Source organism: Pseudophryne corroboree, chromosome 3 (genome assembly GCF_028390025.1).
Source record: "Pseudophryne corroboree isolate aPseCor3 chromosome 3, aPseCor3.hap2, whole genome shotgun sequence".
Classification (NCBI taxonomy): Eukaryota; Metazoa; Chordata; class Amphibia; order Anura; family Myobatrachidae; genus Pseudophryne; species Pseudophryne corroboree.
In genome coordinates, this window is record NC_086446.1 from 741,948,731 (window position 1) to 741,963,745 (window position 15,015).

Here is a 15,015-nt window from a genome sequence, read left to right on the forward strand (position 1 = left end):
GGTGGCTCTCCTGAGCTGCTTAGAATAAAAGTTTAAGTTAGGTTTTTTATTTTCAGTGAGTCCTGCTGGCAACAGGCTCACTGCTACGAGGGACTTAGGGGAGAGAAGAAAACTCACCTGCGTGCAGGATGGATTTGCTTCTTAGGCTACTGGACACCATTAGCTCCAGAGGGAGTCGGAACACAGGTCTCACCCTGGGGTTCGTCCCGGAGCCGTGCCGCCGACCCCCCTTGCAGATGCCGAAGTTGAAGAGGTCCAGAAACAGGCGGCAGAAGACTTTCAGTCTTCATAAGGTAGCGCACAGCACTGCAGCTGTGCGCCATTGTTGTCAGCACACTTCACCAACAGTCACCAACTGTCACTGAGGGTGCAGGGCGCTGGGGGGGCGCCCTGGGCAGCAATGTATAATACCTTTTTATGGCTAAAATACATCACATATAGCCCTTGAGGCTATATGGATGTATTTAACCCCTGCCAGATCTCACAAACTCCGGGAGAAGAGCCCGCCGAAAAGGGGGCGGGGCCTATTCTCCTCAGCACACGGCGCCATTTTCCTGCTCAGCTCTGCTGTGAGGAAGGCTCCCAGGCTCTCCCCTGCACTGCACTACAGAAACAGGGTTAAAACAGAGAGGGGGGGCACTTATTTGGCGATATGATTACATATATAAAAATGCTATAAGGGAAAACACTTGTATAAGGGGTTGTCCCTGTATAATTATAGCGTTTTTGGTGTGTGCTGGCAAACTCTCCCTCTGTCTCCCCAAAGGGCTAGTGGGGTCCTGTCCTCTGTCAGAGCATTCCCTGTGTGTGTGCTGTGTGTCGGTACGTGCGTGTCGACATGTAGGAGGACGATGTTGGTGAGGAGGCAGAGCAAATTGCCTGTATTGGTGATGTCACTCTCTAGGGAGTCGACACTGGAATGGATGGCTTATTTAGGAATTACGTGATAATGTCAACACGCTGTAAGGTCGGTTGACGACATGAGACGGCCGGCAAACAAATTAGTACCTGTCCAGGCGTCTCAGACACCGTCAGGGGCTTGTAAAAACGCCCATTTACCTCAGTCGGTCGACACAGACACGGACACTGACTCCAGTGTCGACGGTGAAGAAACAAACGTATTTTCCTTTAGGGCCACACGTTTCATGTTAAGGGCAATGAAGGAGGTGTTACATATTTCTGATACTACAAGTACCACAAATAAGGGTATTATGTAGGGTGTGAATAAACTACTTATAGTTTTTCCTGAATCAGATAAATTAAATGAAGTGTGTGATGATACGTGGGTTTCCTCCGATAGAAAATTATTGGCGGTATACCCTTTCCCGCCAGAAGTTAGGGCGAGTTGGGAAACACACCTTAGGGTGAATAAGGCGCTCACACGCTTATAAAAACAAGTGGCGTTACCGTCTCCAGATACGGCAGCCCTCAAGGAGCCAGCTGATAGGAAGCTGAAAAAATATCCTAAAAGTATATACACATATACTGGTGTTATACTACGACCAGCAATCGCCTCAGCCTGGATGTGCAGCGCTGAGGGGGCTTGGTCGGATTTCCTGACTGAAAATATTGATACCCTTGACAGGGACAAGATTTTATTGACTATAGAGCATTTTAAGGATGCATTTCTATATATGCGAGATGCGCAGAGGGATATTTGCATTCTGGCATCAAGAGTAAATGTGATGTCCATATCTGCCAGACGACAGTGGTCAGGTGATGCAGATTCCAGACGGCACATGGAAGTATTGCCGTATAAAGGGGCGGTCCATCGGACCTGGTGGCTATGGCAACAGCTGAAAAATCCACCTTTTGTTACCCCAAGTCACATCTCAGCAGAAAAGGACACAGTCTTTTCAGTCTCAGTCCTTTCGTCCCCATAAGGGCAGGCGGGCAAAAGGGCCAGTCATATCTGCCCAGGGGTAGAGGAAAGGGAAGAAGACTGCAGCAGGCAGCCCATTCCCAGGAACAGAAGCCCTCCACAGCTTCTGCCAAGTCCGCAGCATGACGCTGGGGCCGTACAAGCGGACTCAGGTGCGGTAGGGGGTCATCTCAAGAGTTTCAGCACGCAGTGGGCTCACTCACAAGTGGACTCCTGGATCCTACACGTAGTATCCCAGGTGTACATTGGAAATTCGAGACGTCTCCCCCTCACAAGTTCCTGAAGTCTGCTTTACCAACGTCTCCCTCCGACAGGGAGGCAGTATTGGGAACAATTCTCAGGCTGTATTCCCAGCAGGTGATAATCAAAGTACCCCTTCTACAACAAGGGAAGGGGTATTATTCCACACTATATTGTGGTACTGAAGCCAGACGGCTAGGTGAGATCTGAAATATTTGAACACTTACATACAAGCGTTCAAATCAAGATGGAGTCACTCAGAGCAGTGATAGCGAACCAGGAAGAAGGGGACGATATGGTGTCACTGGATATCAGGGACGCTTACCTACATGTCCAAATTTGCCCTTCTCACCAAGGGTACCTCAGGTTCGTGGTACAGAACTGTCACTATCAGTTCAGACGCTGCCGTTTGGATTGTCCACGGCACCCCGGGTCTTTACCAAGGTAATGGCCGAAATGATGATTCTTCTTAAAAGAAATATGGACGCTTTCCTGATAAGGGCAAGGTCCAGAGAACAGTTGGAGGTCGGAGTAGCACTATCTTAAGTAGTTCTACGACAGCACGAGTGGATTCTAAATATTCCAAAATCGCAGTTTTTTCCGACGACACGTCTACTGTTCCTAGGGATGATTCTGGACACAGTCCAAAAAAGGATGTTTTCTCCCGGAGAAGAAAGCCAGGGAGTTATCCGAGCTAGTCAGGAACCTCCTAAAACCAGGAAAAGTATCAGTGCATCATTGCACAAGGATCCTGTGAAAAATGGTGGTTTCTTACAAAGCGATCCCATTCGGTAGATTTCACGCAAGAACCTTTACGTGGGATCTGCTGGAAAAATGGTCCGGATCGCATCTTCAGATGCATCAGCGGATAACCCTGTCTCCAAGGACAAGGGTGTTTCTTCTGCGGTGGCTGCAGAGTGCTCATCTATGAAAGGGCCGCAGATTCGGCATTCAGGACTGGGTCCTGGTGACCACGGATGCCAGCCTGAGTGGCTGGGGAGCAGTCACACAAGGAAAAAATTTCCAGAGAGTGTGATCGAGTCTGGAGACTTCTCTCCACATAAATATACTGGAGCTAAGGGCAATTTACAATGCTCTAAGCTTAGCAAGACCTCTGCTTCAAGGTCAGCCGGTATTGATCCAGTGGGACAACATCACGGCAGTCGCCCACGTAAACAGACAGGGCGGCACAAGAAGCAGGAGGGAAATGGCAGAAACTGCAAGGATTCTTCGCTGGGCGAAAAATCATGTGATAACACTCTCAGCAGTGTTCATTCCGGGAGTGGAAAACTGGGAAGCAGACTTCCTCAGCAGGCATGACCTCCACCCGCAGAGTGGGGACTTCATCGGGAAGTCTTCCACATGATTGTAAACCGTTGTGAAAAACCAAAGGTGGACATGATGGCGTCCCGCCTGAACAAAAAACTAGATATTGCGCCAGGTCAAGGGACCCTCAGGCAATAGCGGTGGACGCTCTGGTAACACTGTGGATGTACCAGTCAGAGTATGTGTTCCCTCCTATGCCTCTCATACAAAAAGTACTGAGAATCATAAGAGGGAGATGAGTAAGAATGATACTCGTGGTTCCGGATTGGCCAAGAAGGACTTGGTACCCGAAACTTCAAGAGATGTTCACGGAAGACCCGTGGCCTCTACCTTTAAGAAAGGACCTGCTCCAGCAGGAGCCTTGTCTGTTCCAAGACTTACCGCGGCCGCGTTTGACGGCATGGCGGTTGAACGCCGGATCCTGAAAGGGCATTCCAGATGAAGTCATCCCTACCCTGGTCGAAGACAGGAAGGATGTAACCGCAAAACATTTTCACCGCATTTGGCGAAGATATGTTGCGTGGTGTGAGGCCAAGAAGGCCCCTACAGAGGAATTCCAACTGGGTCGTTTCCTACATTTCCTGAAAACAGGACTGTCTATGGGCCTAAAATTAGGGTCCATTAAGGTTCAAATTTCGGCCCTGTCGAATTTCTTCCAGAAAGAACTGGCTTTAGTGCCTGACGTTCAGATGTTTGTAAAAGGGGTACTGCATATACAGCCTCCTTTTGTGCCCCAGTGGCACCTTGGGATCTCAATGTTGTTTTGAGTTTCCTAAAGTCACATTGGTTTGAACCACTCACCACTGTGGACTTAGCATCGTCACCTTCCATGTGAGATATTTTATTAGCCCTGGCTTCAGCCAGGCGTGTGTCAGAATTGGCGGCTTTATCATATATAAAGCCCTTACTTAATTTTTCATTCTGACAGGGCAGAATTCAGGACTCGTCCTCAATTTCTCCTTAAGGTGTTTTCTGTTTTTCACATGAACCAACCTATTGTGGTACCTGCGGGTACTAGGGACTTGGAGGACTCCAAGTTACTTGACGTTGTCAGGGCCCTGAAAAATATGTTTCCAGGAAGGCTGGAGTCAGAAAATCTGACTCGCTGTTTAGCCTGTATGCACCCAACAAGATGGGTGCTCCTGCTTCTAAGCAGACGATTGCTCGCTGGATTTGTAATACAATTCAGTTTACACATTCTCTGGCAGGCCTGCCACAGCCAAAATCGGTAAAAGCCCATTCCAAAAGGAAGGGGGCTCATCTTGGGCGACTGCCCGAGGGGTCTCGGCTTTACAACTTTGCCGAGCAGTTACTTGGTCAGGGGAAAACACGTTTGCTAAATTCTACAAATTTGATACCCTGGCTGAGGAGGACATGGAGTTCTCTCATTCGGTGCTGCAGGGTCATCCGCACTCTCCCGCCCGTTTGGGAGCTTTGGTATAATCCCCATGGTCCTGACGGAGTCCCCAGCATCCACTAGGACGTCAGAGAAAATAAGATTTTACTTACCGATAAATCTATTTCTCGTAGTCCGTAGTGGATGCTGGGCGCCCATCCCAAGTGCGGATTGTCTGCAATTCTTGTACATAGTTATTGTTACAAAAATCGGGTTATTCTTGTTGTGAGCCATCTTTTCAGAGGCTCCTTCGTTGTTATCATACTGTTAACTGGGTTCAGATCACAGGTTGTACGGTGTGATTGGTGTGGCTGGTATGAGTCTTACCCGGGATTCAATATCCTTCCTTATTATGCACGCTCGTCCGGGCACAGTATCCTAACTGAGGCTTGGAGGAGGGTCATAGGGGGAGGAGCCAGTGCACACCACCTGATCCTAAAGCTTTTATTATTGTGCCCTGTCTCCTGCGGAGCCGCTATATCCCCATGGTCCTGACGGAGTCCCCAGCATCCACTACGGACTACGAGAAATAGATTTATCGGTAAGTAAAATCTTATTTTTTTTTGCTTCATCGCAGCGAACATTTTCAGCTAGCGATCAACTCGGAATGACCCCTAATATGGTTCCGGTATGAATGGTCGACCATGTTATGGTCGACAGTCATTAGGTCGACCACTATTGGTCGACATTGACATGGTCGGCATGGACACATGGTCGACACATGAAAATGGTCGACACATGAAAGGTCGACATATAAAAAGGTCGACATGAGTTTTTTAACTTTTTTTGGTGTCGTTTTTTGCGTAAAGTGACTGGGAACCCCAATTAGTGCACCGCGTCCCCTCGCATGGCTCGCTTCGCTCACCATGCTTCGGGCATGGTGCCTTCGCTTCGCTGCCGCTTCGCTCGGCACACTTTACCGTTCCAATCATAGTCCATGTGGATCGTAAAGTATGGAAAAGTTCCCCAAAATATATATTTTTAAAAAAATGTATGTCGACCTTTTCATGTGTCGACCTTTCATGCGTCGACAATTTTCATGTGTCGTCCATGTCGACCATGTCAATGTCGACCAATAGTGGTCGACCTAATGACTGTCGACCATAACATGGTCGACCATGTGAACGGATACCCCCTAATATACGCTCATTACACAGGTGTAAAGAAGTTTGAACATCTCACTATGTTAAACGTTGCGATGCATTATGCAGTCTTTATCGTTGTTTTCATTAGCACATTACTATATAGCGTCACTTCCATATTAGCACTTTGGGGTTGGTGCGTCTGAAAGTACAACGATTTCTGCAGCAATAGAACTGTAAAGCAGAATTCAACAGCTGATTGCTATTGATCAAAAGCATTGACCTTCACGCTTCCTCTGAATTTTTTCTTCATGCCAAAAGCAGATTTTATGACCTGTTTGAGATACAAAGATATGCTGAAAAGTAAGATGTAACATTGCTGCAATATTGTTTAGAGAGTAAAGCAGTTACTGTACATATAGATTTTTAAAACCAGTCGTTACAGAATAATTGTAGATAAATGCACATTCTTTGTTATTCATTTCACCATGCTCCTGCAGTTCTTCATGTAACACCAGAATATTGCCAGCTTGCGAGATGTATGAAGTAAGAACAAGCATACGTGAAGACCTGAAAGATGCTGCATCAGACAAAGAAGATAGAAGCTTTGCTTTCAGCAGATGTGTTCTTTACTCTGTCATGTAATCATGTTGGAGCTTTAGAGATCCTACTCAGACAATGTTCTTCTGAGAAATTCTTCTAATGTATGTCTTACCTGACTACAGACATTGTCTGGCAGCTGGCCTGATTGTGTGTGCTCAAAATAAATTAGAGCAAAATTAAATAAGTCAATGGTGTCAATGACTAAGGGGGCAATTCAGACCTGCTCGTAGCAGCAAATTTGTTAGCAGTTGTGCAAAACCATGTGCACTGCAGGGGGGGGGGGAATGGGCAGATATAACATGTGCAGAGAGAGTTAGATTTGGGTGGGGTGTGTTCTTACTGAAATATAAATTGCAGTGTAAAAATAAGGCAGCCAGTATTTTCTCTGCACAGAAACAAAATAACCCACCCATATCTAACTCTCTCTGCACATGATATATATCTGCCTCCACTGCAGTGCACATGGTTTTGCCCAACTGCTAACAAATTTGATACTACGATCAGGTCTGAATTACCCCCTTAGTGTCAGCCTAAACAAACTGTCTCTTCTCTGCAGGTTTAACCCCAAAATTGAAAACAGTAGTAATATTAAAAGTAAGCCACAGTGAGTACTAACACCATTCCTGTTGATAAATATCAGTGCTTAAATACTGTAGTTCACCTGCAGTGATTAGCCCAGTGTTTGCTATATGGTTCCCTCCCTGTATGGAAGCATTTCGCCAATAGGTTGATTGTTCACAGAGGCATCATGAAAATGAACAAGCCATTTACTGTTTTTTTGCTCTAGCCTTCCACTTAGGCAGCACTCTTGAAGACCTCCTTTCACAGCACATCAGAGAGGCAAGGATTTCCACCACCAGCCCCAATAAATGCACAACCAATGTCCAACCAGTGTCTTGTAAAATAATTTCTCTGACGTCCTAGTGGATGCTGGGGACTCCGTCAGGACCATGGGGATATAGCGGCTCCGCAGGAGACAGGGCACAATAATAAAAGCTTTAGGATCAGGTGGTGTGCACTGGCTCCTCCCCCTATGACCCTCCTCCAAGCCTCAGTTAGATTTTTGTGCCCGACGAGAAGGGTGCAATCTAGGTGGCTCTCCTGAGCTGCTTAGAATAAAAGTTTAAGTTAGGTTTTTTACAGGGACAAGATTTTATTGACTATAGAGCATTTTAAGGATGCATTTCTATATATGCGAGATGCGCAGAGGGATATTTGCATTCTGGCATCAAGAGTAAATGTGATGTCCATATCTGCCAGACGACAGTGGTCAGGTGATGCAGATTCCAGACGGCACATGGAAGTATTGCCGTATAAAGGGGCGGTCCATCGGACCTGGTGGCCATGGCAACAGCTGAAAAATCCACCTTTTGTTACCCCAAGTCACATCTCAGCAGAAAAGGACACAGTCTTTTCAGTCTCAGTCCTTTCGTCCCCATAAGGGCAGGCGGGCAAAAGGGCCAGTCATATCTGCCCAAGGGTAGAGGAAAGGGAAGAAGACTGCAGCAGGCAGCCCATTCCCAGGAACAGAAGCCCTCCACAGCTTCTGCCAAGTCCGCAGCATGACGCTGGGGCCGTACAAGCGGACTCGGTGCGGTAGGGGGTCATCTCAAGAGTTTCAGCACGCAGTGGGCTCACTCACAAGTGGACTCCTGGATCCTACACGTAGTATCCCAGGTGTACATTGGAAATTCGAGACGTCTCCCCCTCACAAGTTCCTGAAGTCTGCTTTACCAACGTCTCCCTCCGACAGGGAGGCAGTATTGGGAAAAATTCACAGGCTGTATTCCCAGCAGGTGATAATCAAAGTACCCCTTCTACAACAAGGGAAGGGGTATTATTCCACACTATATTGTGGTACTGAAGCCAGACGGCTAGGTGAGATCTGAAATATTTGAACACTTACATACAAGCGTTCAAATCAAGATGGAGTCACTCAGAGCAGTGATAGCGAACCAGGAAGAAGGGGACGATATGGTGTCACTGGATATCAGGGACGCTTACCTACATGTCCAAATTTGCCCTTCTCACCAAGGGTACCTCAGGTTCGTGGTACAGAACTGTCACTATCAGTTCAGACGCTGCCGTTTGGATTGTCCACGGCACCCCGGGTCTTTACCAAGGTAATGGCCGAAATGATGATTCTTCTTAAAAGAAATATGGACGCTTTCCTGATAAGGGCAAGGTCCAGAGAACAGTTGGAGGTCGGAGTAGCACTATCTTAAGTAGTTCTACGACAGCACGAGTGGATTCTAAATATTCCAAAGTCGCAGTTTTTTCCGACGACACGTCTACTGTTCCTAGGGATGATTCTGGACACAGTCCAGAAAAGGATGTTTTCTCCCGGAGAAGAAAGCCAGGGAGTTATCCGAGCTAGTCAGGAACCTCCTAAAACCAGGAAAAGTATCAGTGCATCATTGCACAAGGATCCTGTGAAAAATGGTGGTTTCTTAAAACAAAGCGATCCCATTCGGTAGATTTCACGCAAGAACCTTTACGTGGGATCTGCTGGAAAAATGGTCCGGATCGCATCTTCAGATGCATCAGCGGATAACCCTGTCTCCAAGGACAAGGGTGTTTCTTCTGCGGTGGCTGCAGAGTGCTCATCTATGAAAGGGCCGCAGATTCGGCATTCAGGACTGGGTCCTGGTGACCACGGATGCCAGCCTGAGTGGCTGGGGAGCAGTCACACAAGGAAAAAATTTCCAGAGAGTGTGATCGAGTCTGGAGACTTCTCTCCACATAAATATACTGGAGCTAAGGGCAATTTACAATGCTCTAAGCTTAGCAAGACCTCTGCTTCAAGGTCAGCCGGTATTGATCCAGTGGGACAACATCACGGCAGTCGCCCACGTAAACAGACAGGGCGGCACAAGAAGCAGGAGGGAAATGGCAGAAACTGCAAGGATTCTTCGCTGGGCGAAAAATCATGTGATAACACTCTCAGCAGTGTTCATTCCGGGAGTGGAAAACTGGGAAGCAGACTTCCTCAGCAGGCATGACCTCCACCCGGGAGAGTGGGGACTTCATCAGGAAGTCTTCCACATGATTGTAAACCGTTGTGAAAAACCAAAGGTGGACATGATGGCGTCCCGCCTGAACAAAAACTAGATATTGCGCCAGGTCAAGGGACCCTCAGGCAATAGCGGTGGACGCTCTGGTAACACTGTGGATGTACCAGTCAGAGTATGTGTTCCCTCCTATGCCTCTCATACAAAAAGTACTGAGAATCATAAGAGGGAGATGAGTAAGAATGATACTCGTGGTTCCGGATTGGCCAAGAAGGACTTGGTACCCGAAACTTCAAGAGATGTTCACGGAAGACCCGTGGCCTCTACCTTTAAGAAAGGACCTGCTCCAGCAGGGGCCTTGTCTGTTCCAAGACTTACCGCGGCCGCGTTTGACGGCATGGCGGTTGAACGCCGGATCCTGAAAGGGCATTCCAGATGAAGTCATCCCTACCCTGGTCGAAGACAGGAAGGATGTAACCGCAAAACATTTTCACAGCATTTGGCGAAGATATGTTGCGTGGTGTGGGGCCAAGAAGGCCCCTACAGAGGAATTCCAACTGGGTCGTTTCCTACATTTCCTGAAAACAGGACTGTCTATGGGCCTAAAATTAGGGTCCATTAAGGTTCAAATTTCGGCCCTGTCGAATTTCTTCCAGAAAAAACTGGCTTTAGTGCCTGACGTTCAGATGTTTGTAAAAGGGGTACTGCATATACAGCCTCCTTTTGTGCCCCAGTGGCACATTGGGATCTCAATGTTGTTTTGAGTTTCCTAAAGTCACATTGGTTTGAACCACTCACCACTGTGGACTTAAAATATCTCACATGGAAGGTGACGATGCTATTAGCCCTGGCTTCAGCCAGGCGTGTGTCAGAATTGGCGGCTTTATCATATATAAAGCCCTTACTTAATTTTTCATTCTGACAGGGCAGAATTGAGGACTCGTCCTCAATTTCTCCTTAAGGTGTTTTCTGTTTTTCACATGAACCAACCTATTGTGGTACCTGCGGGTACTAGGGACTTGGAGGACTCCAAGTTACTTGACGTTGTCAGGGCCCTGAAAAATATGTTTCCAGGAAGGCTGGAGTCAGAAAATCTGACTCGCTGTTTAGCCTGTATGCACCCAACAAGATGGGTGCTCCTGCTTCTAAGCAGACGATTGCTCGCTGGATTTGTAATACAATTCAGTTTACACTTTCTGTGGCAGGCCTGCCACAGCCAAAATCGGTAAAAGCCCATTCCAAAAGGAAGGGGGCTCATCTTGGGCGACTGCCCGAGGGGTCTCGGCTTTACAACTTTGCCGAGCAGTTACTTGGTCAGGGGTAAACACGTTTGCCAAATTCTACAAATTTGATACCCTGGCTGAGGAGGACATGGAGTTCTCTCATTCGGTGCTGCAGGGTCATCCGCACTCTCCCGCCCGTTTGGGAGCTTTGGTATAATCCCCATGGTCCTGACGGAGTCCCCAGCATCCACTAGGACGTCAGAGAAAATAAGATTTTACTTACCGATAAATCTATTTCTCGTAGTCCGTAGTGGATGCTGGGCGCCCATCCCAAGTGCGGATTGTCTGCAATACTTGTACATAGTTTTGTTACAAAAATCGGGTTATTCTTGTTGTGAGCCATCTTTTCAGAGGCTCCTTCGTTGTTATCATACTGTTAACTGGGTTCAGATCACAGGTTGTACGGTGTGATTGGTGTGGCTGGTATGAGTCTTACCCGGGATTCAATATCCTTCCTTATTATGCACGCTCGTCCGGGCACAGTATCCTAACTGAGGCTTGGAGGAGGGTCATAGGGGGAGGAGCCAGTGCACACCACCTGATCCTAAAGCTTTTATTATTGTGCCCTGTCTCCTGCGGAGCCGCTATATCCCCATGGTCCTGACGGAGTCCCCAGCATCCACTACGGACTACGAGAAATAGATTTATCGGTAAGTAAAATCTTATTTACTTTTACTTTAAAGTTAGTGATCCCAAAATAATGGTTAAAAATAGACCACTTTGATTAAGGACACATTTGCAGTTTTTATCATGATACAAATTCTAAAGCAGTTATAACTAATAAATGCACATGGACACATACACAGCAACGCCCTAAAAACACACTATCACTATTACTTAAATTACTCTTAATACTAAACAGTAACTTACTGTATAAATAACAAGTTTGGATTAATCAACTTTTATCAAATTCAACTTTACCATACTCCTGCAGACCTACCGTATTAATGGTTTTTACAATTGTGCTTCAATAATAAACAAACTACAGCCCTATAACGGGTGTGGTATGATATGACAACAGTCATAATGTCAGCATTCATCACGTCAACTTGGTCATAATGTCAATAGTGACAATGTCGACACCATGTATACACTGATGAAATGTCAAGATGTTAGAACGTTGACATATCCCAGGTGGCCCAGTGGTCACTTATCTGCACTTGGCAGATTCAGTTTGGCTTACAAGTCCTGCCAATCATGCAGCCGTCTCTTTTGGATCATACTTCTGCTGTTCCAGTATTCTGGAATGTCGACATAACTATCAATCTTGTGGTGTTGACATTATAAATGTCGGCATTGTCACTGTTGACCTAATGGCTACTTCCCCCCTGCATTCTGGATGGGATGTGAATCCTAACTAAACGTCCAAGCCAGTCTTGCAGCTTAATAACTGTCTAGCGATGACGTGAATGATGGCCACCTGTGTCACTTTGTGTACAGTTGGGGCCCAATAAACGTGTTGCTGCACTGTATGTGAAATACTTAATGCCGCAATATCTGTCACACAAGATAGGACTGGTGTCTGACAAAATGAAATTATATCATCAAGGTAGTGGGTATCTTTGTGTAGAATGAACAATGCATGGTTCTGATGATTTTGCAAGCAACTTGCCTAGAATGTTTAGATTCTTCCAAGCATTGACTGTTCTGCTCAGTGTAATCTTATATAGGGGGTCATTCCGAGTTGATTGCATGCTGCAACTTTTTGCAGCCCATGCGATCAACTAGACGCCGCCTATGGGGGAGTGTATTTTTGCATAGCGAGGCTGCGATCGCTTGTTCAGCCCTGCTATGCAAAAAAAGTTTTGTACAGAACAAGACCAGGGTATGAGTTACTTACCCTGTGCGATGAATCCAGCGTTAATGGTCCCGGAATTGACGTCACACATCCGTCCTCCAAACGCCTGCATTCGCCGCACTACTCCCAGAAAACGGTCAGTTGATGCTCCGGAAACGCTTTCCTCCTGTCAATCTTCTTGCGGTCGCCGCTGCGACCGCTTTCTTCACTAGTGGCATCGCTGCTAGTGACAGCCGTTGCCAGGCTACGACGCGCCTGCGCAATGCGGCCGTTCCGATCCGATCACACAGCTGCGACGAAGCGCAGCGTGCAATCGGGTCGGAATGACCCCCATAGTACGCCTAACATGTCTGCTTCACCTGAATGTCTCATGAGTAGGATAAATAATCCTCGGAAAATGGTTACCTCATCTTTGTATTGTACAGTATTCATGGTTTTCTGTATTTTATGTCAATCTGAACCTCTGTAATATGTTCATGGTTTGTGTATTTTATGAAAATAAAAAAATCTGTATTACGGGTCTTATTCAGAGCTGATGGCTATGGCTGCGATCGCTCTCACAGGTGTTCTTTTCCATCTGCACAGTGCAATGGCAGCAGTGCGTGGGCTGTCAAGATGTCATGTGCATGTGTCTGCATCGTGATTGACAGGTGACGGGCATCCGGGGGTGGCGACACAGCGTTAGGGGGGAGTAGGAAATGCAGGCCTGTCATGGCTGTTTTCAGAGCTGGCCGATGACGTTGCCTGTGAATGGAAACATGGCGGCAGTGCCCCTGCCTACGCAGTCGTGCTGCGTAGGCAGTGGTCAACCTCTCTTTGAGGTTTTTGTGATGCAATCACAATTTAATTGTATCATGGTGTGGTGCCACACATGCTGGGCAGCCTACGCCCTGTGCTGGGTGGCCCCCAGCATGTGGGTAGTTGGGTAGTACAATCGCAGTTTTTGCTAATTTACCAAATACTGCGATCAACTCTGAATACCCCCCTATGTTCTTAGTATCTGCAAAGCACCTTGAGTCCTACTGAACAGAAGTACTATATAAGTAAAATTGTTATTAGTATAATAATAATAATAATAATTATAACTGTAGTAGGATGCAGCTTCCCTCAGACTGAGATAGCCATGGTAACTTTAGCAAAACTTGGCAAAGGTTTCAGCATTTTCAGTAACTTGGTCACTTGCGTGGTGCTATAAGTCCCAGAAGTATCTCATAGTGCAACTCGTCATGAGTTTTTCCTTCAGTTTGTCTTTGTCCCTCCTGCGCCCCTTAGCTCTTCCCTTTTTCTCTGTGGCATACTTTGCTTTGTAAAGATGTGTCCTCATACATCATTGCTGCAGTCGTGGCAAACAACCCCTCTCAGCGAGTCAGGTCCCTTGTGACTCTGCAAGAACGGGGTATCTCTTTACTGAAAATGCATCTTAGCCACAGTGTGATGTGACTAGGACGCACCAGGGGACTGTACTGATCAATTTGATATGCACTACTTGCAGCAGCGGCGACAGCCCGTGGGCTGCAGCTCCGACCACATAGTGCAGGGAGGAACCACATAGCACATATAAACATACATGTTATGATGTATGTAAGACATGTGCTGGCTGGTTCTCCCTAGGATCAGCAGCACTGTATGTATCAGATGATGTGTGGCACGCGGACTTAGCAAAAGGCTTCATCAACTCCTTCTAAGCCTGCCCCCAGACTCCTATTGGCTAGTTTCACAGGACTCTGGGGCAGGCTTAGAAGAAGTGTGAAGACTTATGCTGAGTCCCAGGTGTCGCACGGTGCCTGACACAAACAGCTCTGCTGATCCCCGGGGGAACCAGCCAGCACATATATTATATACATCATAACATGTATGTTTATATGTGCTAAGCGGTTCCCCCCTGCACTATGTGGTCACCGCTGCAGCCCCTTGTATATCTGTGGGCAACAGAGTCTGAATCTGTATATGAAGTGCTATGATGCAGCTTTTTCCCACGCCAAGTTCCATTGTGCTGTGTATGCAGACAGTCACACACAGATTTACAAGTGTCACATATCAAATTAATCAGCAGATTCTCCTGGTGTGTCCTAGTCACATTGCATTTTGCAGGTAAAAAGATGCTTGATGCCAGCAGACAGGGCTGTTTCTAGCCAATTTGGCTTCCAGTGAGAGATTTAAAAATGCGCCCCCCAACCCCCTCCACTGACATTAAAAAAATGCCGAAGAAGATGGCGCTACTATGTCTAGGGGAAGAGTGGGTGGAAGGGCCAAAACAAATACTTATCCTGTGTTATTGATTCTTTCTCCCCAAACTTGGATCTTCTTGAATAGATGTTCTCAAATTCATATATGAAAAATATAATGGGAGAGGAATGATGTGTAGAGCCTCTATGACTAATGATTTAACAATTA

The 15,015-nt window shown here is 46.8% G+C and overlaps 1 protein-coding gene across 2 annotated transcripts in view; it reads left to right on the top strand.

The window, feature by feature from the left end:
* Window positions 1–6,689, top strand: part of LOC135056747 (inactive heparanase-2-like) — a 487,019-nt gene extending 480,330 nt beyond the window's left edge. For both annotated transcript variants that reach the window (XM_063962287.1, XM_063962284.1), the window contains exon 4: window positions 6,427–6,689. In XM_063962287.1, coding sequence (XP_063818357.1) covers window positions 6,427–6,476 — 50 coding nt within the window. In that variant the 3' untranslated portion in view covers window positions 6,477–6,689. The remainder of the gene's footprint in view (window positions 1–6,426) is intronic.
* The last annotated feature ends 8,326 nt before the right edge of the window (window positions 6,690–15,015 follow it).